This window comes from Dermacentor silvarum, chromosome 4 (genome assembly GCF_013339745.2).
Source record: "Dermacentor silvarum isolate Dsil-2018 chromosome 4, BIME_Dsil_1.4, whole genome shotgun sequence".
NCBI lineage: Eukaryota > Metazoa > Arthropoda > Arachnida > Ixodida > Ixodidae > Dermacentor > Dermacentor silvarum.
Genome location: NC_051157.2, coordinates 150,595,799 through 150,620,901, shown reverse-complemented (window position 1 = coordinate 150,620,901; position 25,103 = coordinate 150,595,799). Strand labels below are relative to the sequence as shown.

The 25,103-nt window shown below is 43.9% G+C and overlaps 1 protein-coding gene across 2 annotated transcripts; it reads left to right on the top strand.

Moving 5' to 3' along the window:
• The first annotated feature begins 9,293 nt into the window (after nt 1-9,293).
• LOC119448988 (U-scoloptoxin(01)-Cw1a) lies at nt 9,294-16,568 on the top strand. Of its 2 annotated transcripts, none has more exons than XM_049666181.1 (4): nt 9,294-9,323; nt 11,572-11,606; nt 14,505-14,530; nt 16,098-16,568. In XM_049666181.1, the coding sequence occupies exons 2-4, from the start codon at nt 11,576-11,578 to the stop codon at nt 16,485-16,487; spliced, it is 447 nt and encodes a 148-aa protein (XP_049522138.1). In that variant the 5' UTR covers nt 9,294-9,323; nt 11,572-11,575; the 3' UTR covers nt 16,488-16,568. The 2 variants fall into 2 exon arrangements, with proteins under 2 accessions (XP_049522138.1, XP_049522137.1); XM_049666180.1 differs by lacking the exon at nt 9,294-9,323 and adding an exon at nt 9,344-9,480.
• Nucleotides 16,569-25,103: the final 8,535 nt, after the last annotated feature.

Sequence of the window (25,103 nt, the reverse complement as noted above, 5' to 3'; positions counted from 1 at the left end):
CTGGTATTTTTAGAGAATCAGGTGTTTTTTAATAATCTATGAAAGCCATATAGAGAGGTTGATTGCACTCCGCAGATTTCTGTATTACCTGGTTGATGACATGGATACGATCCACCGTAGAATATCCCCTCCTGAAGCCAGCCTGTTCTCTTGGTTGGCTGAAGTCAAGTGTTGCCCTCATTCTATTTGAAATTACCTTGGTGAATATTTTATACCATACTGAAAGGAAGCTAAAGGGTCTATAATTCTTCAATTCTTTAATGTCTCCCTTCTTATGGATGAGTATAATGTGGGCACTCTTCCAGCTTTCTGGTACACTTGAAGTCGTGAGGCATTGGGCATAAAGGGCCGCAAGCTTTTCAAGTATCATATCTCCTCCATCCTTGAAATAATCGACTGTTATTCCTTCTTCTCCAGCATCTTTTCCCTTGGTCATGTCTTTCAAGGCCCTTCTAAGTTCATTGCTAGTTATAGAAGGGGCCTCTGTATCCTGTTCATCACTACTTCGAATCAAAGTAGCTTGGCTCCTCTGGGGATGGTATGGGTCAGTATAGAATTATTCCGCTGCTTTTACTATATCATTGAAATTATTGATGATATTACCCTGCTTATCTTTCAGTGCATACATTTTGCCTTGTCCTATGCCTAGATTTCTTCTCACTGATTTCATGCTGCGTCCATGTTTTACTGCTTTCTCAATCGTTTCCACGTTATTATTTCGGATATCACTTACTTTCTTCTTGTTGATCAACTCAGCGAATTCTATCTGATCTCTCGAGTTTGACACTTCATGTTTTGCCGTCTCTTTATTAGGTCCTTTATTACTTGGGAGAGCTCACTATACTGCTTGCCTTGGTGCCTTGCCTCCCACTTCAATTGCTGCTTCTGAGATCAACCTATTTACCGTTTCATTCATTACCTCTATGTTTTCTTTATCTTCCTAATTGTCCACCGGTTATCTATCCTACGCATTACATGGCCTGCCCAGCTCCACTTTTTCCGCTTAATGTCAACTAGAATTCCGGCTATCTCCGTTTGTTCTCTGAACCACACCGCTCTCTACCTCTCTCTTAACGTTAGGCCTAACATTTTATTGCGATAGCAATTATATGGACACTTGAAGCACAGCTGCATATTTGTTTGCGAACACCAGCCTGAATTGGTCTGTTTTTACCATTACTGCGTCTAGGTTGGCCTGCTTCTTCATGACTTACTTTATTCTTTCTCTCTTCAAATTGAGAGAAATCCTAGACCTCCCTAGCCTATGGTCACTGCACTTTACCCTACCTAACATTTGTACATCCCGCGCTGTGCTGTGATCGGCAGAGAGTATGAAATCTATTTCATTCCTTGTTTTTCCATTAGGGCTTTTCCAGGTCCACTTCCTGTTGCTGCGCTTCCTGAAGAAGGTATTCATTATTCGGAGCTTATTCCTTCCCGCGAATTCTACCAACAATTCACCTCTAGTAGGCCTATTCCTTGAATCAATGCCGTAGTTGCCAATTGCTTGCTCGCCAGCCAGCTTTTCCCCCACTTTTGCATTGAAGTCGCCCATGACTACAGGATACCGACTTTGCACCTTTCTCATTGCTAATTCAACATCTTCCATAAAACTTTTCTATTGCTTCGTAATCGTGACTGGAGGTTGTGGCGCAGGTTTGTACAACCTTCATTCTATACCTCATATTCAGCTTTATTACGACGACTGCTACCCTCTCATTATAGCTGTAGAATTCATCAATGTTGCCCGCTGTGTCCTTATGGAATAGAAATCCTACTCCGAATTTTCTCCTATCTGGAAGACCTCTGTAGCAGAGGATGTGGCCGTTAGTCAGCACTGTATGGAACCTCAACAGTCCTTCTCACGTCCCTAAGGCCAATAATATCCCAGTCAATACCGGATAATTCTTTAAATAGCCCTGCTAAGCTAGCCTCACTCGATAGGGTGCGCGTGTTGAACGTTGCCAGGTTCAGTTTCCATTGGCGGCCTGTCCGGACCCAAAAATTCTTAGCACCCTCTCTCGCGTCACAGGTGTGACCACCGCCTTGTTGAGGTGCTCCGCAGCCGCTGGGGACTGAGGGCCATCGGTAAATTGTAGGAGTCATTAGGGAGGTTGCGGCCGAATACTGCACCAGGGAGGCCAATTCCGGTTCTAGTCAGGGAGTGACTCTGTTGAAGCTTAGTGGGCCTTCCTAATTTGGTTGCACATTGACTAGTATAGCCCCACTAGGTCTCCGTGATATTTTTTTTGCCGGTGTCAGGCGCCACTCCGTGCCTGAAAATGTAGTGACTGGAGGAGAATTCAAACTTAGGACCTTCAAATTACTATACTATAAAAAAATCGAACAGAACATTACCCTAAATAAATGGTAATTCAAATATTATATGCGGCACAAACGCCATTAACTGTCTGTTCGTACTCTACATCCGTTATTAACGCACGTAATAGTGCCACCGAGAGCCTCGTTGACTTCATGGATGAACTATCAGACTCGCTCTCATTTTTCGGTCAAAACTCTTGCGTGCGACTCACGCAATAAAAAAAATATTATCGAACAGAACCCTACACGTCTATACATACAACACCAAAATCCTCCTCCAACTTAACTGCAGAATGACACTAAATAATTGATAATAGAAATGTTATATGTTCATGCTCTACATCCGTTATTAAAGCACGTAATATTGCCACTGAGAGTCTCGTTGACTTTACGGATGTACTATCAGAGTGACTCTCACTTTACGGTAAAGCTTTTGCGTGCGACTCACGCATTAAATAAACAAAAACGAAAAACTTGCGCACATTATGCGTTCAAGACTGCAAGAAGATTCGCGCTTATTTGTAAGTACTTCCATGCACTAAATGAAACTCAAAAGCTGCCGTCTTCTAAATACACGTGTGAGACATGCGCAGCCTTAGACATACGCTTAGATGATACGTCGAAGAGAAAATAAATATGTAGAGTAAAGATTACTAAAAGTGAACCGCGCATCCCGTTATTAAGGCGCGCACTCTCTACGTGCGTGCGGGAACAACCATCCGGCGATTTCTAAAATCAGCTGTAGTCGACGGCAGAATAACCAGTATCTAACCTGGTAGAGCGTTACTTTCTGATCTCGCGAAATGCGAAAAGAAAGTCTGAGTTTAACGGAAACTCACGCGAACTATTTACATATCTCTGCCGAAAAAAAAAAAAACACTGACGCTGACGCTATCCTTTCTCGAGCGGTCAGCTGTCACGTTTTCCGGAAAGTAAATATCCAATTACCTCGAAAATTTATCTGCCTCTGCCAGGATCAAAAGAGACCAACACTGCCATCTGCCTAACAGAACGTCCCTAAAACTCAAAGTGGTTCCAAAGTATCCTCAGAAAAATGAATAATTATGAATACAACTTACCAAACGTGCCTCGAAAGAAAAGCACTATAATGTCTAACAAGAGCCAATGTCTGACGAAACAAAAAAAAATCAGGCATAGCAAACGCACGAACGCATTTCTCATGCCGACACCAATTAGCCCTTTCAGATTGTCGCCGCGTGTTGACTACCATGATGACTTACCATACTACGGGCACTCACCTACAACGGGGGATTGGCGAAGAAGCAAGCGGTAAATATCGTACCACCAACTGGCTCATTAAGATAATCGTCGCGTGTTGATGATTGTAATAGTTTCCATACTATATGACATACCCACAATGAGATATCGGCCAAGAAGCGAGCGAGAGAGAGAGAGAGGTTTATGTGAAGAAAGGCAGAGAGGTCGGCTTGAGCATTAGTTTGCTTTGGCCTGCTACTCTGAACTAGGGAAGGGGGGTGATAAAAAGAGCGATGAATGATGATGATGATGATGATGATGATGATGATAAGATTAGGAGGTGCTTATATACATGTCAATCACGTTGAGGTCATACTAGAGTCGTGCATCGAGTCCAGTGGCTTGAAGGAAGGCTATAGTCGCTTCGATGACCACAGCTGCGCTGTTGACATCAGGCCAAGGACCTGGCCAAGAAGCGTGCTCGCGTGTTGACTGTGAGGATTATCTCCATACTATGGCACAAGCCCATAACATCGTATTGACCTAGAAGTGGGTAGTACATATTGCACCGCCAACTATAGCGCTTTGAGATGATTGCCACGTGCTAATGATGATTATGATTTTCAATATATAGAGCATACCCACAACTTGGATCGGGCGCGAAGCGCGTCCGCCTGTTGACGATGATGGTGATGATTTTCATACAATGGCACATACCCACAACGTGCGACCGGCAAAGAAGGGGCCGGTACACTTAAAATAAGGAACGCGACTATAGTGAGGGGGCCCTTCACAATAGCCATAACATTGAGGCTAACTTTTCCCTTTCCAGCAAGTCTGAATAATTTGACCATTGCATGCATTTACCGTTCCCCATCTTCATCTATCCCGGATTTTCTACATCATCTCGCCGCACTACTCAATATAATCTCTGCTGAAAACAAGAAAGTTGCACTGGTTGGTGATATCAGTATTAATTTATTGGATACTGATAAAAACAGCGCAATGGCATAGTTCGAATGCTTTCTTGGTTTCGGGCTTCAGTCACTAATTTCATCCCCTATACTCGATTTTCACCCAATGGAACTGGCGCTCTTCTTGACGACGTTTTAAGCAATGTCGCACCAACGCCACACGCAGGAGTCATTGATGTGCTTATCACCGATCATCTTCCCGTATTTGTAACTTTCTCCGCAAAACTACCTCGCTACAACACGTGCCATTTCACTTCTAGCTTAAATCAGGACTGCTTTATCAATACAATTCACGACACTGACTGGACTTTCATTGGCAACTTGCGTGATCCTGAAAAAGCACTGGAGAATTTCTGCTCCTTGTTTCTTAAAGCAGTTTATGCAAACACTAAAACTGTCAAATGCTAGAAAATATTTAAATTTCCCTATAATTCCTGGTTAACACAAGGTTTGCTAACTAGCATGCGAACGAAAGATAATCCCTACAGGAAAACTAAGAAACAGGCATTCAATGTCGGTCTAAAACTTGGGTTTAAAGATATAGTAATATGTTAAATAACCATCTCAAAAATCAAAACGACTTTATTATGAAAAAGAATTTTGTAAGACAAAAAACACCCCAATAAAATATTGAAACTTTATTTGATAAAATAAATTATAAACAACGAATCTACACTGAAGCATCTGGCATTGCTAACTCATTTAGTGATTACTTCTATGAGATATACAATAATAAGCCTATAGCTTCATCATATCCTGTTAGCCGTTGTAACCATTCTTCGTTTTATCTTTCCTGTCATTCCTGACGAAGTCCTAAATCTAAAAACTCTAGCGCATGGCTAGATAATACTTCTGCTTATGATTTAAAGCTTGCTGCTTCGTATATTGCGGAAATATTAGGCATATAATTAATCTCATTTTAAAATGTGCTACCATTCCGAACTCACTCAGGAAGGCTAAGTTAATCCCGGTGCACAAAAAAGGTGATATCACAGAGGTCCTAAACTATCTACCTATCTCTATTTTGTCTTCAATTGGCAAAATTATTTAAAAATTATTTTCTGAAACGTATTAACAAATACCTTAACAAATTTAAGTTGATAAAGACTTTCTAATTCGGTTTCCGTGCAGGTTGTTCAACAAATTTAGCTTTACTACAATTAACAAATTTCTTAATGTCTTCCATCGGCCATGCCGATTTCGTCAGTTCTGTATCTTTTTTATTTTAGTAACGCCTTTGACACCGCTGATAATAGTATTTATTTACTAAGCTATAATAATTATGCATAACTGGTCCACCTTTAACTTTTCAAGACGATTACTCGATCGCGCACAATCAGTCGTCATAGGTGGCGTTTATTCAAACGTTAAGGTCATTAATCGAAGGGTAACGCAGGGCTCAATCCTTGGACCTTTATTGTTTTGTCTCTACAATAATGATTTACCTGAGGGCAATAATATTTCTAAAGTTGTCCTTTGCGCTGATGACCATCTTTCAACGTCACATTAATCGTTAACAACGTTAATCACTAAGCAGAACAACGAATTGATCAATGTTGTTCAATGGTGTCAATTAAACAGCCTAATTTTATACCCATTTAAAACTCAGTTTAGGATTTCTAAAACATCTAAAAAAGTTCTAGCTTATCTAGTGCAAGCATCCATAGTCCATCATTTAATCCTAGCGGCTGATTGCGCGTCTTTCCTTGACATAAAATTAGACCCTAACTTGAAGTGTACTAATCAGTATGCTTATGTTAAACAAAAGACTTCTTTGGTATAAGAGCTCTCATTAAATATCGTCCATTTTTTTCTGTTCACGCCTTATTGTCTTTATACTTTGCCTTCATACATAGTCACATCACATATGACATTACTTCGTGGGGAAATACATATAAGTGTCAGTTTCGTCCATACAGCACATTCAAAACTTAGCCATTCGCATTATTACCAACAGTTCTATTTACTCGAACCTTCTCCGCTGCTTCAGGCTAACTTCATTCTTCCTGTATATGGCTTGTTTAAATTTCATTTACTTATCACTCTATTTAAATTTCTTAACGAACAGCTCGCGTTTCAATTAATAGACTTTAGGTTGCTCACAAATACCGATAGCACTAGGTTTGCCTATAATCAAAAATTTCTCTTACCTAAACACGAACTATCGCAAAGTGACATCCTACTTCTCGGCGATTAAATCTTGAAATGACTTACCCTATGCACCTAAACCATCATCATCTTTGCATGCATTCAAATGTGAACTTAAAAATGTCATTTCGTTTAACTAGTTGTCCTGTCTAATTTACTTTGTATATAAAGTGTGTACTCCCTTTGTTAAATAGGTTTCTACAGACAGACAAAGAACTTTAATGGAGGTCCTGAGAAGCTCTGTTGCCCCCTCTCAGGGAGGCGACGAAGCCGCGGGCTGCACCCACGTCGGGACGGGGAGACCAAGCTCCAGCGCCGCATCGTGGGCTCTCTGGACAGCCCAAAATTGGCGTGAATGGTCGGAGCTCCGAAGAGCAGAGCTCCACTCCTCTGCAGTGCATCGATGCGGGCCCCTCTGTAACGAGGGGCATCCCCAGAGCATGTGTTCCAAAGTACTACATTGTCCGCAACTAGGGCAGTCTGGACTAAAGCAGTCTGGATTGATGTAGTGAAATAAATTCAGGTTGGGATATGATCCCGTCTGAAGCATGCGTAGTGTGACAGCTTGAGGTCTGGTTAGTGTCCCGTGTGGGGGAGGGTATTAGATTGATAATGGGCGTAATGTTTTTTTTGTTTACATGTATGACTCCTTGTAAAGAATCGAATGTATTCCTTCCCACTACGTTCACAATTTATTTACTTCTAGATTGCATAATTTTATACTGCTGTATAAATAATCATTTTGTACCAATCTTGTTAACAGAAGGTCATGCTGCAGTCGTTTGACGTTGGGATTCTCGTCCGTATACTACTAACAACCATGTATCTTGAATGAATAATAAACTGAAACTAAACTCTAACTGAAGTATATTGACAGGTAACAGCAGCCGACGCAAAACTTGTGGAATTCCAGTAATGTTTGAACTTTCACTGGACTGCCCAGCGTGTGCGCAATTGTGTTTCGTGTGCATAGAAGTACCATAACTAGTTTTCGCATAAAACTGCTCGTAATTTCATGCAGCAAAGAAAAAAGTTTCATCGTGCTGCGGAAAACGTCGGCCTTTTGATTGTGGAGTCGGTGGTTCGAAGTTCTTTAATGCTGCATATTTTCTTCATCGTTTGACTTCTGCTGTGCTTGTTCTTTTTGTCGTATGTTTCACTACCACACTTAAAACGGAGGGCTCCTGCCAATGAGAGCGAAGCGACCCGTCGCGTAGCCCAAGGAAAGAGGAGTGGGGGCCTTAGGTAGACGCGGCTTTAGCGGCCGCCGACCAATGAATAATGACCCGTTGTTACTGTGCACCCCAGTGAGACGCCCCTCCCCACCCATGCATTAACTAACATTAGCATGTGCACATAACATGCGATGGAATAAAAAAGGGCACCTCAATTTAGCAGTGAAGGGTGGCCGTATAGACTACTATGACGGACCCCTTTAGCGTAATGAGTGCTTTAAAATAAATAAGATTATATAAGATAAACGATGAAATGATTATATATATATATATATATATATATATATATATATATATATATATATATATATATATAACGTGGTATACGATGATATGATATATGATGAAGATGATATGATGATAAGATAATATAAGGTTTGTCATTTGCGTAGCACGGGTGAGGGAGAGCACATGAGCACGCCAACGTCCTTCAAAGGAAAGACGAAGGAATGAAATGGGCAAATTCACAGCATTTCATAAGTCGCTTCATGAAAGCTTCGCTTCACATAGATTGCAACATGGGTATTACATTTGCATAATTTTTCGTTTGAGGTTTAGAATTAAATGTACATAACTGTGCTCCTTATTTGAGCACCTGAATCTGCAGTGGAGCGCTTAACAAGGTCATCATCCCAATGCGTAGGCTTACAAGAGGTGCTATAGACAAGCCTTTGCGTAACCTTTACAAATAATTATTTGGGATCACGAGCCACGTGTGCTCTCAAATGATATAGGAATGACGGTAGCTGATTACATAAATCTGTCAAAAACGACCGGCTTTCGCTTCACGAAACGGCAGTTTCTTTACAGAGCCTACTTGCTTGCACCGTTGCGCAAAGGTCAATGTTGAAACAGCACACGGAACTACATGCAGACAAGTTGCTCCTAGAGAAACGGGATTATCGCCTATGTAAAGAAAGAAATTAAAAAGAAGATGCGATTTCTTGCGACCTACGCTTGGCTGGAGCACCCTACACGTTTCGATACATGTTTTAATGTAGCACGGCGCGAAGTAATGCGGCAAGCCACGGGATAATTGCCGAAGAGCGTGTCCGCAACGATGAGATGCTACGTGACACTTTTTTTTCACGAGGCCACTTTCGCAATCGCTCTCCTTCGACCAAGAATTTGTCCTCCCTCCTCGTCTTAACTTTGACTTGCAGCCTTTCGTTTTGACCCTCGTATTTCCTTAAGCGGCCCGTTAGTATGTGTGGCATACGGATGCTCGCGTATTGCCCACTGCAGAAAGTTTGCAGCGGAGAGAAGGTGGACGGTCTGGACGAGGATAACGGCTTCGAAAGGATACCACAGAATGGATGTAAAAACAAAAAGAGGAGTTGTTAGGAGAGGGCAAACTAAAAGGTATAAGTAGCGACCACACACTTGAGACTCCGTTGGCGAGTTCGTTCGGAAACAAGATCATCAGGTGAGTCGTCCGCTCAAGTGGGATTTCAACAGCAACCTGTGCCGGCGGTGCCCCGCATGAAAGACGAGCGAAAGTGCGCGCGCTGTTCTGAGGACGTCGTCTTGGAATACAATTGTTGTTCATCGTTGTAAAGTTTGAACACCACTCCGGCAATCAGGTAGCTGGTGGAGTTGTTCGGTTTGTGGTGGCCCTGAATGGTTCAATTTGATCCCATAATTGTGGGGGGCCACTTGGTGGTGATTCTTCCGGAGATTATTAAGGCAACGTCATCTATCGGCGTGTGTAGTGTTGCTACTATTTTTTCCTGTGCGAGTCAGTAAAATCTAAAAACGTGTCCAAGTCGTTGCTTCAGTTCATCTTCACTTCCAAAACTTCTCTCACGTGGTATGGATCGGGATTATGGTGCAAGAGCTTTAGCCGCAAGTATTCTTCAACCCCTAAGAACCAAGCTATTCCGTGATGCAGAACTTAAAGTTAAAAGTACCGTTCTTTTTATCGGCTATTTGTGACTTAGGCAAAGAACAGGGCACCAGTTTACCATGTTTTTAAAGCACACTCGTAGAGCCCGGTTACCTTCATTATATGCTTAGTCGTGATCGTTAGTTACCTTTTGATATCCTATGTTCGACGTAAAACTTCATTCGCAAATGAAGAGATGAAACTTTGATAGGAAAACGGGGGCCGAATTTCAGCGTGCGAACATTTAGGGTTTCTGCTCGACAGAAGTGAAAATAATATTAGGCACCATCCCAAAGTTTTGTAAAAAATCTACTGCATTTGTATAAAGTAAGACATCTGTACAACTCAAAACTATAAAAAGAATTTAGAGTTCCTTTGAAAAACCACATCGAACTATGTGATAACTCGAACCAAAGGCAGGAATCCTGGACAGGAGCAACCGGGGCCCGACGGAGGCAGCGATTACGAAACAGACAATGAAGGTCTGTTTTTCTGAAACTGCTAACCACGGAGTCCGAACCAGAATTTAGGGAAATGCATTCTGAATTCGTACGCACGTTTTGTCAATAGTTGCATAACTTCAATATTGTGGGCTTGTGGAAGGCGTCAAACTTTATGCATGAAAGAATTCTGCGCTTAAAACACTGCATGAAGTAGCATTGAGACGCACCCATATATTGTCTAGGAACTTGGCTTTCGTTTTTGATCGACTGTGCTTCTCCAAAGTCCGCAGAAAGCTTTTTCCAGAGGAGCATTTTCAATAGCTTGGTCAAAAAGTCTAGACAGAAGCAGCCTTTGCAATGGGTACATGGGAACATGAGTGAGATAACTTTATTTTGAATCCGGCGATTGGTAGGGCCGGGACTGAGGCCACCTAGATGGCCACAGGGAGCTGTTGCTCCCGCAGAGCCTCCGTAGCTCGCTGGACGGCCCAAATTTGGTCTTGGAGTTCTGAGCTGAGCAGGGGGGCCGACCACCGCATAGGCCAAGCATTTTGTAGGCCACGTAGGCTGAACATTTTGTAAGATTTGTTTTACATCAACTCTCTTCATTTTTTTAATATCTCCCTCATGTTTCCTATCATGGTAAGTGCCGGGACGTGGTATCGGGTGATCAAATGCCGAACAGCACAGATACAACATACAACTAAATAGAACACTAAAAAGAGTAACCCTGTCTACGTGAAAGAATGTGCAAAATGCGGTGGCCGAGTGGTTATGGGCCCCTAGACATGGATCATCGATAGCACGAACGTCAATCAGTTCCTTCATTAGATTCTAGCGTCATTCAATCATATTTTCCGGTGTCGCTGGCTGAATTAACCACCTGGTCGAACACAGTGATCTATGCCACTTTTGGCGTCATCGTACGAACTTCAAGCGTCTGAGTCTTGTTTTGCAGGCGGTGAGCCGTGTTGTGGCGCAGCAACTGCAATGAACGAAATGCTATGTTCTTTTTTTTATGCCTATGCAAACCTTTGGCAACGACCGTTTCTCTACTTGAAAAACTGAAGGTGTCGAAAGTTTTTTCGTGTTTTGTATCGATCTATGCCTACCTGCAACTCAGCCTCGTCGCAATCAAGTGGCCGCGTGGCATACAAGAAACCTCGCCCCACTAGTTATTTCCAGTATATGAACTTGTCTTCACGCTCTCGAACAATCGATTTTCTTTATTACAGCCTATGTTATACGAATGCACTTGGCCGCTTCCTAAATGCGTGAGGAAGCGAGAGTGAGTACTCCTTATCAGTAGTGTGTTTATTTTGTGTTTTCATGTGGCCGTGAACCAGCATCATGAAGGTTGCCGCCGCTGTCCTCCTCCTGGGTAAGTTTCGTCACGTTCTACCGTGTACAATGTTAACGAGATGTAAAAATAATAAAATACGCTACCTGATCGTTGATGTTTTCGTGTCTGAGAGGAATAGATCTCCTAAGACGGGAAAAATATTTCACCATCTTCCCGTAGGAAACCCTAAATAGTATGCGAAGCAGCCATGGGGTCGACTCGAAGTTCGGAATTGGCCTCTCGCCGCTGCCGTTTCGTGGCAGTGGCTCGAGCCCTCTTCTCCGCGGTGCTGTCCACGGCGCTGACACTGGCGTTGACGCTGGCGCTGTCCGTGGCACTCATCGCGGCGTTGCGGGAGGAGAATGAGAGGAGCGGAGGGCGCGCGCGCGTCATTAGAGTGTTTTAGTTGAGCGTCTTTACGGTCCGCTCCGCTCCGAGCTGCCCCGCTAAGCCACAGCGGAGCGGCGGGCGATTTTCACGTTTTACTTGTGCGTGTAGCGTAGCGGAGCGGAGTGACTCTAGACCTTTCGTAGTTGCAGCGCCCTCTGGCCAACTTCAGCCTAATGAAACAAAATTTTAAAAACCGTTATGTCACTTTTACAAAGTAAAACGAATATATATAACTTATGTGTTCATGATGTATCTAGACGGGTGCTTGTAATGCGTTACCGGTCCATTTTATCTTGTGGAAAATGAAGCGTCGACTTGGTGAACGCCATGTGATAGCCAGCGAGGTTGCATTTCGAGTACAATCCAATCCTTTGTGACGCCAATGCGCAGGCGACGTTTTTGTTAGCTGTGCTGTGCACTTTATTTCCTTAAAGAACCAGTTGGAGGTGTACTACGCAAGTTCTTCGCGCTCGCACGACTGGTGCCTCGATGCAAGGTGCTTCGATGCACGCGCGAGAGAGGGCGCGTGCATCGCCCACCCTCGCTAGCGAAAGACGGCAGCAACGCTCCCCGGTCCACTTAGGCAGCTTGTAAGCGGACCGTGATTCTGGCCCCGCTAGCCCGCTTGAGGCTAAGCGGAGAGCGCATGCGCATTCATGTTCCGCTCCGCTCAGCAGCTAAGCGGAGCGTAAAAACGCTAAACTAAAACTATTATACCGCGAGCTACAGTTGCGGCCCCCGGCGGAGTATGCAGCGCCTACCGTCGCGCCTCTAACCTAAGCTGCTTCGCATTATCGCGCGCGGAGCCGCAGGTGTTGCCATTCGTTGCGCAATCCGGAGAGGAGACGAGGAAAGCCGAGAGGAGAGGAGATGAGACAAGGAGAGGAGGGGGAGGAGGATGCGCATGCGCAGTGCGGGTGTGGACGCGGCACGGAGGATGGAGGGACGGACAGAGCTGCCGGCAAGAAATGCTTCGCATTTAAAAAGAATTAGGACAACGGAAAACCGGAGGGAGAGAGAGAGAGAGAGAAATAACTTAATTTTGTCCAAAATGTGGTTAGGGGAAGGGGTAATGACTAGAAGCCTTCCCCCTCCCCCCTTTAGATGGCGGCCGGCATCCCAGGAGCGCAATTTAGGTGTCCAACTGTCCAACTTGAGCAGAATAGGTAGATAACGTTCTGGCATCTGAAATGTTATGCCTGGCAGCGAACAAATCTCCAGCTGACTGAAAGACCCGTTACTGCGATCTGAAATGAGACATGACATAATTGGGTGCTATAAACATAGGCGTTCATACAATATCTGCCAACTAATCCTGGATATAGCGCTGGGCATACTTGACTAAATCGCGGGATCAGCGCGCTTACATATGTGCTTGCGCCGTCTGCCATGGGTGCTGGTTCAAGACAAACTTGTGTCGTACATCCGGTTGTCACTGCTCGTGCTTCTCACTATGCAGTTGATTTTCACTCTTTCGTTTCATCAGTGATTACTATCTGTCAAATGAGACTTCAAAAAGACGCGAAACTATGACGCCACTAATCGGCTCTCGTGACCTGTCGCTGACAATAGCGCGTCTCACCGGTTTTGACGAGACAGCATGACTCGCGCTGGCTGGCCAATTAGGCACCGCTTGCAGAGGAGTAAAATTTCTCAACACAGAGCCTTTCTCAAGACATCGAAAACAACGCTGCCGTGCACCAATCCTTCATTCTCAAGAAGTATGCTGCTATTTCTGCTGCATACAATATCAATTATTTCGCACCTTTGTGTCAGCATTAACAACAAAGCATACATGATTTGTATATATGGCTTCGTTTGATGTCTGATCATCGTAACTTACTGAAGCATCATTGTAACTTCTTGCGGTCGCGTCATAGCGAATTTGACATGTTCTTGAGTGCAAAGTACGGTTAAATGGAGCATCACCTTTGAGTATAGGATCAAGCAAGACGGGGTAGTTCGTTTCCAAATGTTTGTGCAACTTAGCAAAGTTATACGAGAGTCCTCAAATGTCGCTTTAGGGTGTCAATCTCCATCATTCAATCAATCAATTGCTTGAGTGACCAATTAATGAGCATAATAAATAATCACTTCACATTCGTATGACAATAGGGTCTCAAACGTACTTAGTAAAATAAAGTAATGCAATAAAACCATCATAACGCACGATCTGATCATACAATATTGCAATGTAAAAGGTTCGAAAATTCTTTAAAAATTCGAATGACCGTCACCGAAAAAGAGCTCAACGTGCATATCATATCCATTCGCGTAACTTCAACTGACCTTCAATTCAGGTTTAACCTAGGCCTCGTTGCTTCGTTGTCTACTGGAATGTGTTGTCACTGCTATATGGTGCAATAATGCAATTTGAGCACAATATATATGTTTTAGTGTGTAGTGTACAATTGAGCTGTCTCGAATGTATGAAAAATCGGCGGCGAAAGCATTTCGTAATGTGCGCGCTGACTTTCATCTACAGAACATTTTGTTCATTGTTCCTCAGTAACGCAATGACTAAATTGTAATTCATCATTTTTCCAGCCGCTGTGGTCGCTGCTGTTCCACGGGTACGTACTGTTGATATTCCTATCTCGCCTTTAAAGATGCGATTGTGTTTTAAACAACGCCGCTTTGAGATCATGTTGCTGCGATCAGCAAGCTATGTATATACGCAGATCAAAACCACACAAAGCAAATTTGTCGACTCACGTCGGGAAAATTCAGAAAGGCAGAATTTTAATGCTTACAAATGATGACACTTTCATGCTGCATTCAATCACTGTTCGTCACACATTAGGCAAACGCTCAACACTCCTTTGCATGTATAAACGATGAAAGCTAGTTTCGGAGATAAGCTAGCGCTGCCATACATTGGGCTTAAATTAGACCTGTTATTCTGGCCTGCCGAATTGTTAAAGCGTATTGCAAGTCCTGGGTTTTTGGCTATTTGTTGCGTAGGCGTTGAACAAGCAGACAAGAAGTCTCTCATAAAAAGAGGAACTAAGACATGCAAGAAACTGTATTTGCAATATTAAAGCTCTTGCAAGATTGTAATCACAATTATAATCCATAATAAACCGCACCCCTCTCCCTCCATATCCCATCTCCATGTAGTTCAATGTCACGGATGTCAAGTCGTCAGAGAGCGACGCTTCTATGATTTGCGGAGCTCTGGCTGTCTTAAAGCAATCAATTATTTATTAATAATAAATATTATTACTGGGTACTGTGTTTGAGGTGCCGAATTTCCAAAGATCTTTCTCCGCAACTGCTGTTTGCCATTTAGCAACCGTATTCGCTAATATACCGAGCATCACAATCTGGTGGATATTTAAGCTCTCGCACAAACACAAACTCAATTTTAAGTAGGTAAATATTGAACGCCGACCACGATAACAAAAAATAAAATAACTTGTGACATGTCGTTGTTGTTGCTCTTTTTTTATTGGCGTCCAGTTTTCAACAAATTACCACACGGTAATTTGGTAATTTGGTAATTACCACACGGAAACCCGACCACACGGGTTTCTGTCAATCCCGTGACATCAAACTCTCAATTTTGTCACATTTTAACAATGCTCTTGCGCAGGCTACCATGTTTAGGTATACCAGGCTTGGGGCAGGAACTCGCCGATAGCGGGCAACGCGCACATTTGTTGCACTTCGCAATAGACACTAGCAGTGACGTTGCTCCTGCAAGCTGAAAAAGCTGGGTCTCTTATTTTCGCAACTCATGTTTCTGAACTCTCTGTGCCTTGTATCCCACCGACTCCTTGCGGCGGCTCTCGAATTACAAGATATGCACAAACCTTTGAAATTTCTATTGCAATTCATAGCGTCGAAGACATGGATGTATAACCACGATCGCGTTGGCTTTTCACAATATGGGTCCCTGCCTGTGCCTCGAAACTGCAACATGCGACGCCAATTGGAATTGTGGCGTCAAATACTCAATAAAATATTTTAAAAAGGTATGAATGATAAACTGAACCATGTCTCTTTAGGTTTCGGTGTGTGGAATCACGCAAATTAAGGTCAGATCAGATGGGGTGCATGAAGGCAAACGTGAAGAATTGGATGTCGTCTGCTGCACAAGGGCTGTCATAATATGATGTGCTTCCCTGTGGAACGCAGACTCGCCGCCAGGCGGCCCCCCTTCCCGACGGCATCGAGCTGCTGCTTGGCCGCGCCCTCCAGTCGTCCTTCCAGTGCACGCGTGACGGCTACTACGCCGACGTGGAGACCAACTGCCAGGTGTTCCACGTGTGCCGCGGTGTGACCAAGGAGAACGGCAACGTCGAGTTCGAGCACCACGCCTTCGCCTGCGGTAACCAGACCGTCTTCAACCAGGCTTCCTTCACCTGCGCCTTCCTCGACGAGGCCATCCCGTGCAACAGCGCCAAGGACTTCTTCTACCTCAACGAGCGCCTCTTCCAGGACAAGGACACCCCAATCCTCGGAGACGACGACGCCCAGAAGGCCGCTGAATTCTACCCGGCCCGCGCTGCCGCCGCCAAGGCCTAAGCAATGGCATGGGCGAAGGAATGCGTGACGAATGAATGTGAGTGCGTGTACAGAGAACGTATTAAATAAGATCGACCAGTACAACATCTTTGGGGTGATTTTTGTAGCGTTAGCTACACTGGCCTAGCCAAGCCCGTTTCGCGCGGCACATCAAGAGCCGTGCTGCGCATGCGCAAGGATCTGTGATGTCACACGGCTTGCGCACCGGAGCCACCGGAGCCGGCACCTCTCGCGCACTCCGCCGCCGGTCTGCGCATTCCATAGGAGTGTCGTCGTAGCCGTGGTAGACGCACTGGCGCCGGCGCGCGCTCGCTCGCTGTGCAGTCGCCGTCTGACACTGCGCTGGAGCCGCTGCGCTTCTGACTGGCGTTTGCCAGTGTGGTATAGCCATGGAGAAGGAGAGCGCAAATGCTGCTCAACAGCGCAGAAGAACGGAGAAGCTTGACTCATCGGATCTCGAAGTAGTTGCCTGGCAATTAGCGGTTGAGCGTAGGAGACAACCAGGAAAGCTAAGAATAATCAGCTGAACCTTTGCTAACGCTACGTATATCCTGGCATAGCCGAGCTAAGCCACTGCAACTTTTTTTTTGTAGCAAGTATGAACCGATACGAAGGTATCCGTCGAATCGTCCGTTACGTAAAGCAATATAACCATTGCGATAATGATCAAGAGGTTTACCGTGACGACGTCGGTGAACGGTGAAGGAACATGAACGTCACCTAAATAGTCGTATACTTTCGGTAGCTTTTCATGATGCATGAAATATGTTGAAACACTTGTAATGATGTCAGTTAGGCCTTAAAAATGTACTAAGACTGTACTAAATGAACAGGCGTCAAAAATAACCTAACAAAAAAAGCTGCCTGAATTCAGTTCTCACGGCACACATAATTGCACTTGCAAAGACAAACAAGTGGCTGGAAAACACAAAACGCGCGAATGTATGGAGCTACCTTCGAGCATCGTCATCGGGATACTTTTGTCTTCTAGTGCATTTCTCAATAGCATACTAAAATTTTAACTTTTTTGTTTATTAGGCGCTTGAAACGACGATGCCAAACACGCTGCAGGAAGAAAGTTCGGAATTTGTTCTCTCCTCGAGAGCTCTCTGAAGACTACTCATTTCAGTGTAGCGTGAAACGGGCCGACAGAAAAATATGGCTTTTCAGGCAATGACAATTGACATCTTTTATCGCCGTTCACTCTCTGCCGCTTTTTCTCCTTTCCTCTTACCTTTTTACTAGCGTAAGCGCAGACGTTCATTCAGTTGTCGACACTTCTTTTCTTCTGTATCGTTTCTGTCTCGCTCTTCTTTTTCACCTAATTCTTGCAAATTCTGCTTGGATATTTGGGCATGTCGCATATACACCGAACGAAAGTGTGAGTTTGTAAATCAGATCTCACCAAAGCATGTTGTGAAAACCACGTTGTTCTTCCTTCCTATACCTTAGGAGTCGCTTAAGTCGCAAATCTAAGAAATGCGCTCGCAGGACGCTGCGTGTGATAACGTCCATGCTGCTCTACGAATGCGAAGGTATTCTCAGCCTCGGCAAGATGTGGCAGTATTTACAGCAGCTGCTTATAGCAAAACATTAGGCATGTTTCACTAAGAACGACACTCTTTCATTTCACATGTAGAAAACCATGTCACTGAAAGCGGTTTTGAAGCTAGTAAAGAGAAATGAATTTGAACACCGATCCCAAGCTTTCCATCGAAGTTAAAAGCATATTCACCATTAATGAAAGCAAAGCATATGGGCGACTAGCAAACTAACTTTTTGAAACGACCTTCAAAGAAAATAATGATATTAAGAAAGCAGTTTCTAGACAGGAGACATTTGAGATGCGCGACAAATATTGACAAGGCGACAAAAATGAGCGACACGTTGTTGTGCAACTGTCCATGTCCCACATTCCTCCTTGTGTGGCTGGAGAACGGGCTCGTTTCATCCCCGTTGAAGAATCTGGCAGACATCCTACACATATAACGTTCTGTCAATCGAAATCTCTTCTCACCTGCACCTGAAATCGCATAGAGAAGATTGTATTGACGCATTTGCGCTGGGCAATAAAGAGGGTGAATGTTATCACTCGCAAATATAGGCTTTTAATGAAAACCCGGTGCTGAAGCACTGACAACGCAGGCAGCCTTCTTAGGTCATGGTGAACAAAGCTGTACGTACCATTACTATTTCCATTCCTGTTATACCTGCCAACCTCTGAAGTTCAAAATTCGTAGAAATCCCGCGATTGGGGGGGGGGGGGGGGGGGGCGTTGTAGCACGCATTCTTAAGAATTTTGCCCTGAGCTCATATTATTGTTGGCATAGGTACACGCTTATTATTGAGTTAACTTCTGCACAGCACCCAAGCAGCAGCAAACTTGGAACAGCAGATCGAGACCTGCAAGCAACACATTGCCTTCAGGTCGCACTTACTTTTTCAGTGAACTCGCTGTTGTCCATTTCGCATACTGCGGGGAATATACTGAATAAACTTGCTCAAATCAAGTATCCCACTAATACACGGCGTCTTGGACTGCCTCAAGAAGGCGGTGCAAGTACCACACAATTCCTTTTTTGCGCTCTTTTTTGTGACAGGGCGATAGTATCTCCCTATTCTTCGGCATAAAGGGAGCGTTGCCTTCAGGTTTATAAGGCTCTTGTGCGCTATAAAGTCTCCAGTTGTTGGTGGCAGTACATACTATCGCATATTTCACTATCAATCAGTGTTCATTATCACGGAGCCCACACACACACACACTACATCATAGCAGTGTATTAAGCTGACTTGAACATCTGTTAATTAAGCGGACCTCAGTTGAAATCTCTTTACATGTAGTGAACACCTGATTATGGCTTCCCAGTCACAACCGACATGGCACGAGGCCTAAGGATGTCACCTTTGAAGTCTGCCTTGATAGACTTTACTATGCTGGTACACTCGGACTAGGCTTTAAAGCTTCCGCAAATTTCGATTTAGTCTCTGTCAAGTCATTAGTTCAAGGATCTGAATTTCGACTCTTTTGTCAGAAGAATGTCAGAAAAGTAGTGCCATTACCACCATTTCTCGGTAGCGGGTGAGCAGATGTCACGTCGTTCAATCGGGGACGTCTTTTAAAAGGTAACTACAGCGCACCACTTCCTGAGTTCAAATTGATTCACTCTACAACATTTTTCCCCCCAGCGGCAAGGTTGTCTTTACTGCGGAAAACACTTCTGCGTTTTCTGGCCACTCGCTCCCACTGAAACTCCATTGCGATGTGTTTAAAAAATGAGTGTCATTGCAATGCGCATTCAATTCGCTTAAATCGTTGTACTGACTCAACTGTACTACGACACTCTTGCAACATGTGAAGTTTGGTTTTATTATGGAGTGCCGCCCAGGTGCGAAAAAACTGCTGTACAAGAACTTTACGGTCACACAATATTACAATAGTATGTGCCTTTAAACCGAAGATTTCTTTGGGTACTTCACTCGGTTAAACGTTTAACATCTGTGCCCACGCACGCTTTATGTAGCACTGAATGTTGACTGACCAAGTAACCTGACCTCAAAACAAAAAATCGCGGCATCTTCGTCCTTATCCAGACATGTGCAAGTCTTGAATATCGGCACAAATTTTTATTGATCAATACTCTATAAAGACTAGAAAGACTGGACAATTGCCAGATATAGAAGAGCAAACAGCATCGTCCAACGTCCTTCACGATACGAGCAACTCGATTCCCTCGACAACGCGTGTTTCAACCTACACGACGGCTTGCTGTCGCACAGCATAAAGCGCGCTCCCACAGTGGGCCGCGGGCACTCGTGGTTTGCAAACAATACATTTTCAGCTCATAGGTATAAACAAGCAACACGTACATACCTCTTAACGAACAGCGCGTGTTATTCATGGGTGACTTTATTTTATTTTATTTTCATTATTATTTAAGTGCTAGCCAATTGTTAATTCATTGGTTATGACCACTTTGTGGTACAGCTGTAACACAAGGAGTATAGTATGTTAAATGTATTTAGGTATGTCTCGCACTTCTCTGTACATACACCTCTCATCACTATATTTCTCACGATAAGCATCGGCTTCGTCCTCGTGATATCGCGGCGTCGACGTCTCGCCGTGTTCAATGACGCCTAAGCGAGTCATTTGGCCTTCGTATTTCGGGATGGGTTGTGAACGCTGCAGTACATAAAATGATGAAATGTGGTTAAAATTGTAATCCATACAGTGCGCAAACCTAAACATTGCATGAGATTGCAAGTTGCGTAGGATATGAAAATAAGTCCACTTTTATGAATCACATTTACGCGTAGTATAGCGCATGACTAACCGCGTCGGCAAATGTTCGCTTCACGTAGATTTCAACATGCGTGACGAATCTGCGTAAATTTTATGCAATCATCGGTTAACTAAGATCAGACAACCTATCATTTCTGGAAAGGTGGAAATAACAGGTAGTCTACTCTCCAAAACATTGCGAGAAAAAATGGAAGCAATCAAAGCGGCCATACGACTTGTTGTGTATCTAAAGAAATTGTTTTCTTCAGAACTTCACATCCGAGTGTGTGTAGAAGAGTGTGTTTCTTCCAAAGATCTGAAGGCAATGTCACCTGAAGATAACACGTGCAGTGGAAAGTGAAAAGTTTTCTTAGTAAGCAAGGAAAATGCGGAGCCGCTATTAACAGTGAAGAAAGTGAACGGAATGACATAAGGCCCGAAATCTATAGCACACATGGTGATAATCTATCGATTAGAAGTTCCAGTAATCAAGACAAAAACTTAGATGCTACATCACCTATATTTTTTTATCTTTCGAAATGTTGAATTGCCCTAGAAACGGTGCCTTTCTGATAATACGACACTGGACGTAGCCTTTGTTGATGAAAACTGGCATTTTCTGTTTACACTGAAGCATCATAAATGTTATTGTACTGATGATACGCTTATGCTCTACATGTAAAAAACGCGGTAAATAATCAGCATTTTAAAGCAAATAACAAAGCATTACTTCGTACTTTGACTAATCAGCACTAAACATTGTCACTGAGCTATCAAGCACATTTACAGTGCAGTAATTGCAACGCGTACGCTCGAGCCGCAAATGAACGATGTGAAAAAGATATTCTAGCGAATTGAAGAGAGGAGTATAGTCTTCAAACAGAAAGCATTGCAATAATGCAATGACCACTAAGAAGGCGGGAAAAACGTTTGAGTTATGTGTGGTGGCGGGGCAGGCGAACTCTTCCCAAATTCTTTGGTATTGCCTGGTCAGATGATACCTCATATTTGAAAATTTAAACAAAAAAGAACATTTCATCGTTCGGGAGAATCTTCCGTATTCTCTCAAACAATGATAGTGGCTGCCCAGTTGACGCTCTTCAACGCGTATTTACGGCGCTTGGTCAATGTCTCGTGCGGTTCCACCAGAAAGCGCTGTCTGTACAAATGAAAAACCCTCAGGTTGTGTCTATAAAAAGCACTAGGGTCCACGCGGGTACATTAAGATTTACCAACAGAACATCTCGACTGAAACAACCCTCGCAGGTAGCAGATGCCTTTCTATTCCGCTGCTTCTCCTGCAGGATATTCTCTGAGTCATCGTGCGCTTTGTTATACCAGAGCGCCAGGTCGGCCATTAGTTGCAACCTGTGGTCGTGAGGTGCATAGCTTGCTTCCGATGAACTGTCAGGGCCCTTCTGTGCCTTGAAAGCGCTCACACTCCACAACACTGAGTCGCGACCTCCAGACCTTTATCTAAGAACAGTTAGGTTATCAATGCACGCAGATGACATCTGCGCTTAGGTTTTCGTGATACACGCCTGCAGGTGCGTGCAAGGCTCCACAAAGCTGCCACTCAGAAAACAGTGTACGTGCGTAATCAAGAACTCGAAATTTCAATGGATGGGGCATTTACGCCTAAGCTTATTACGTACTGCAGCATATTATTCAATGGGCAAACAATACCATATGTCAGGTGATAGAAACATTTACGTGTCATTTTTCATAGGGACCTCTTATGGAGACCCCATGTGTCGAACAAGAAAAAGAGGCTGACAGGTATCTGTCAACTTTTCAAGTTCAGCGCCGAAAAAAAATTGGGGGATGTCTGTGAAAGCCATGCCGCCATTACATAGGGTGCTTTTTCCCGGCTTTCTGCGACGCAATAACGAACACAAGTAAAACAAGCATACGTGCAATACAAAGCGTGGAGGTCAAGTCGCTCTGAATTTGTGTCGATGTGCGTCCACAGTGGAAACCACCGCAATCACTAGAGACCACCTCATCAAGACACATATTGCAGCTGAAGCGCTAAAGGAGGTTTCCCATATAGCCCCTCTAATTGCGGGCAGGCCATGCGTATATATACCTTATTCAGCCAAACAGTATTCGACCATCGTGAACAATTACCTTCCTCATTCACACCTGCTTCGAGACCTTCGATTCCTCATTGGTGTCCCATTCAAACCCACACCAGCCATACTATACCAGGTGTCGGTAAAACGCAAATTTGTCATCGCGGGCTTTTAAGCGGCTCTCTTGATAATTACGCGACTTCGGTACATGATAAGTACCGAGAGCTGAACAGCTCCGTCGCAAAAGGCACCCCGATCAAGTTCAAAACGACTCACTTGACAACATTGACGACCGCAGAACTTGCAGCCCTTCATGTCACACTACGTTTTATTGATGACGAACCGTCACACAATTGGTCGATCATCTGCGACCCGAAGGCAGCCCATGTGGTGTTTACTGTTAGCCTTGAGGCGCTGTCCGCCTGAACAGCTGGTGTTTGAAATTACAGACGCCATGCACCACCATACTGAGAAAGGATGCCAAGACATTTTTCAGTAACTACCAGGCACTGTGTCAATGTTGGCAATGAACTCGCTGGCGAAGCTCCTCATTTACACCACGCAGGAAACCACCACGTGTCAAACCCCTTTTTAGGGTGGACGTTGTAAAGAAGGCCCGTTCTTAATGCACCCCATATGATGGAATGAACAACACTTCGGGCATGCCCGTCTATAACACCTGGACACTAGCTTAAGGTTTTGATTTCAAATCCAGTGTTCCCCGAACAGACGTGACCCTTCTATTTAGGCTGTCATTGAGCGTGACATTCACCAATGCCTACGCGCTCCGCATACGGATTGCCGACACCGAAGCCCGCAGTGACCACTGTGTCAACAAAGGGACAAAAAGTGATATTTTTTGTCAGTGCCTGCGCATTAATGTGTGCTAAGGCTATCGCTATCTATCGTGTTCGACCACGTGGACGACAAGCCTCTTCCGGAAAAAAGAACCCTAGAACGTTGACCTAACATCCAATCATGCGTTACGTCGACGTCGTACAATCGTTATTGAACTTATTGAGACCCACCGACCTGTGTGAACGCTGATAATGGGAACGTTATTCCTTCCTTCGCTTTCTTTTCTTTTTGTACCTCTTTCTAACCCTTGTTTCCCCCATCTCCATGTATGGTAGCAAACCGGAAACTCACATCTTGTTAACCTTCTTGCCTTTCCTCTCTTTTATGCATCTACCTCTTTCTAGCTTTGTGTCGTATACTTTTCCGTATATATGCCTCCCATCACCACTATTCCCTCGACAAGCATCAAGCATCGCCTCCGACCTCGTGCTCCCGATTTCGCTGCGTCGACGACTCGCAGCGGTCATCTATCTGAATTGGTTTTTGCACCTCGGCATAACTTGTAAACGGTAAGTGCAAAAGCATAAACGTTGCATGACATTATTATTCTGCCTTTACGTAGCGTAAACATAGACATTACATGACATTACATGTCGCACATATGCAAATAAGGACAATTGTACCCATCGCATTTGTTGTATAGCATATCAAGGACAGCTTCGTTTCGCAAAGCTTGCCACATATGTGTTGAATCAACGATATTCGTTGATTTATTACAGAGAAGCTGTATAACTCTTGTTGGTCGGAAAATTTTGTGGCGTAAACACAAAACGCCAGGTTAACAATTGAAGGCAAACGGCATATATTTCTTTGCAATCAGGCGTACAGCATACATGTATATATATAGAGGGTGTTTCAGCGAACACTTTCAAAAATCCTTAAAGGTTGCCTGGGGCAGATAGCACAATTCTAGTTCATGAGCTGGTCTACTCGAAGAGGCGGACATTACTTGCACAAGAAATTTAAATGCATAATCAAATAATTACCAAAAATCACTAATTACGTTTTTAACTAATTACTCGATGACCCATATTGCAATTTACAAATTGTAGCCGTGGAGTTCGCAAGGCGGATCCACTTGTAACGAATTCTCTGGATGACAGCAGTTTCGAGATATTAATTCCCGAATTTTGCGGAGAAATGCATTGGCGTTCCAGCTAAGTTCTTAACAAAACATCGCTTTATGCATTGAAACACAAAATTAACTAGAACGCCAATGCATTTGTCCTCAAAGTTCGGGAATTATTATCTTGAAACTGGTGTCATCCTGAGAATTAATTCCAAGAGGATCCGCTTTGCGAACGCCACGGCTACAATCTGTAAATTGGAATATGGGCCCTCGCGTAATTAGTTAAAAACTGTATTAGTGAATTTTTCTTGATTAGTCGAGTATGCACTTCA

Coding starts and splice junctions, on each gene's coding strand:
- LOC119448988 (XM_049666181.1), top strand. CDS start 11,576: ATGAAGGTTGCCGCCGCTGTCCTCCTCCTGG. Junction 11,607..14,504: donor CGCCGCTGTCCTCCTCCTGG/GTAAGTTTCGTC, acceptor TCATTTTTCCAG/CCGCTGTGGTCGCTGCTGTT. Junction 14,531..16,097: donor TGGTCGCTGCTGTTCCACGG/GTACGTACTGTT, acceptor TGTGGAACGCAG/ACTCGCCGCCAGGCGGCCCC.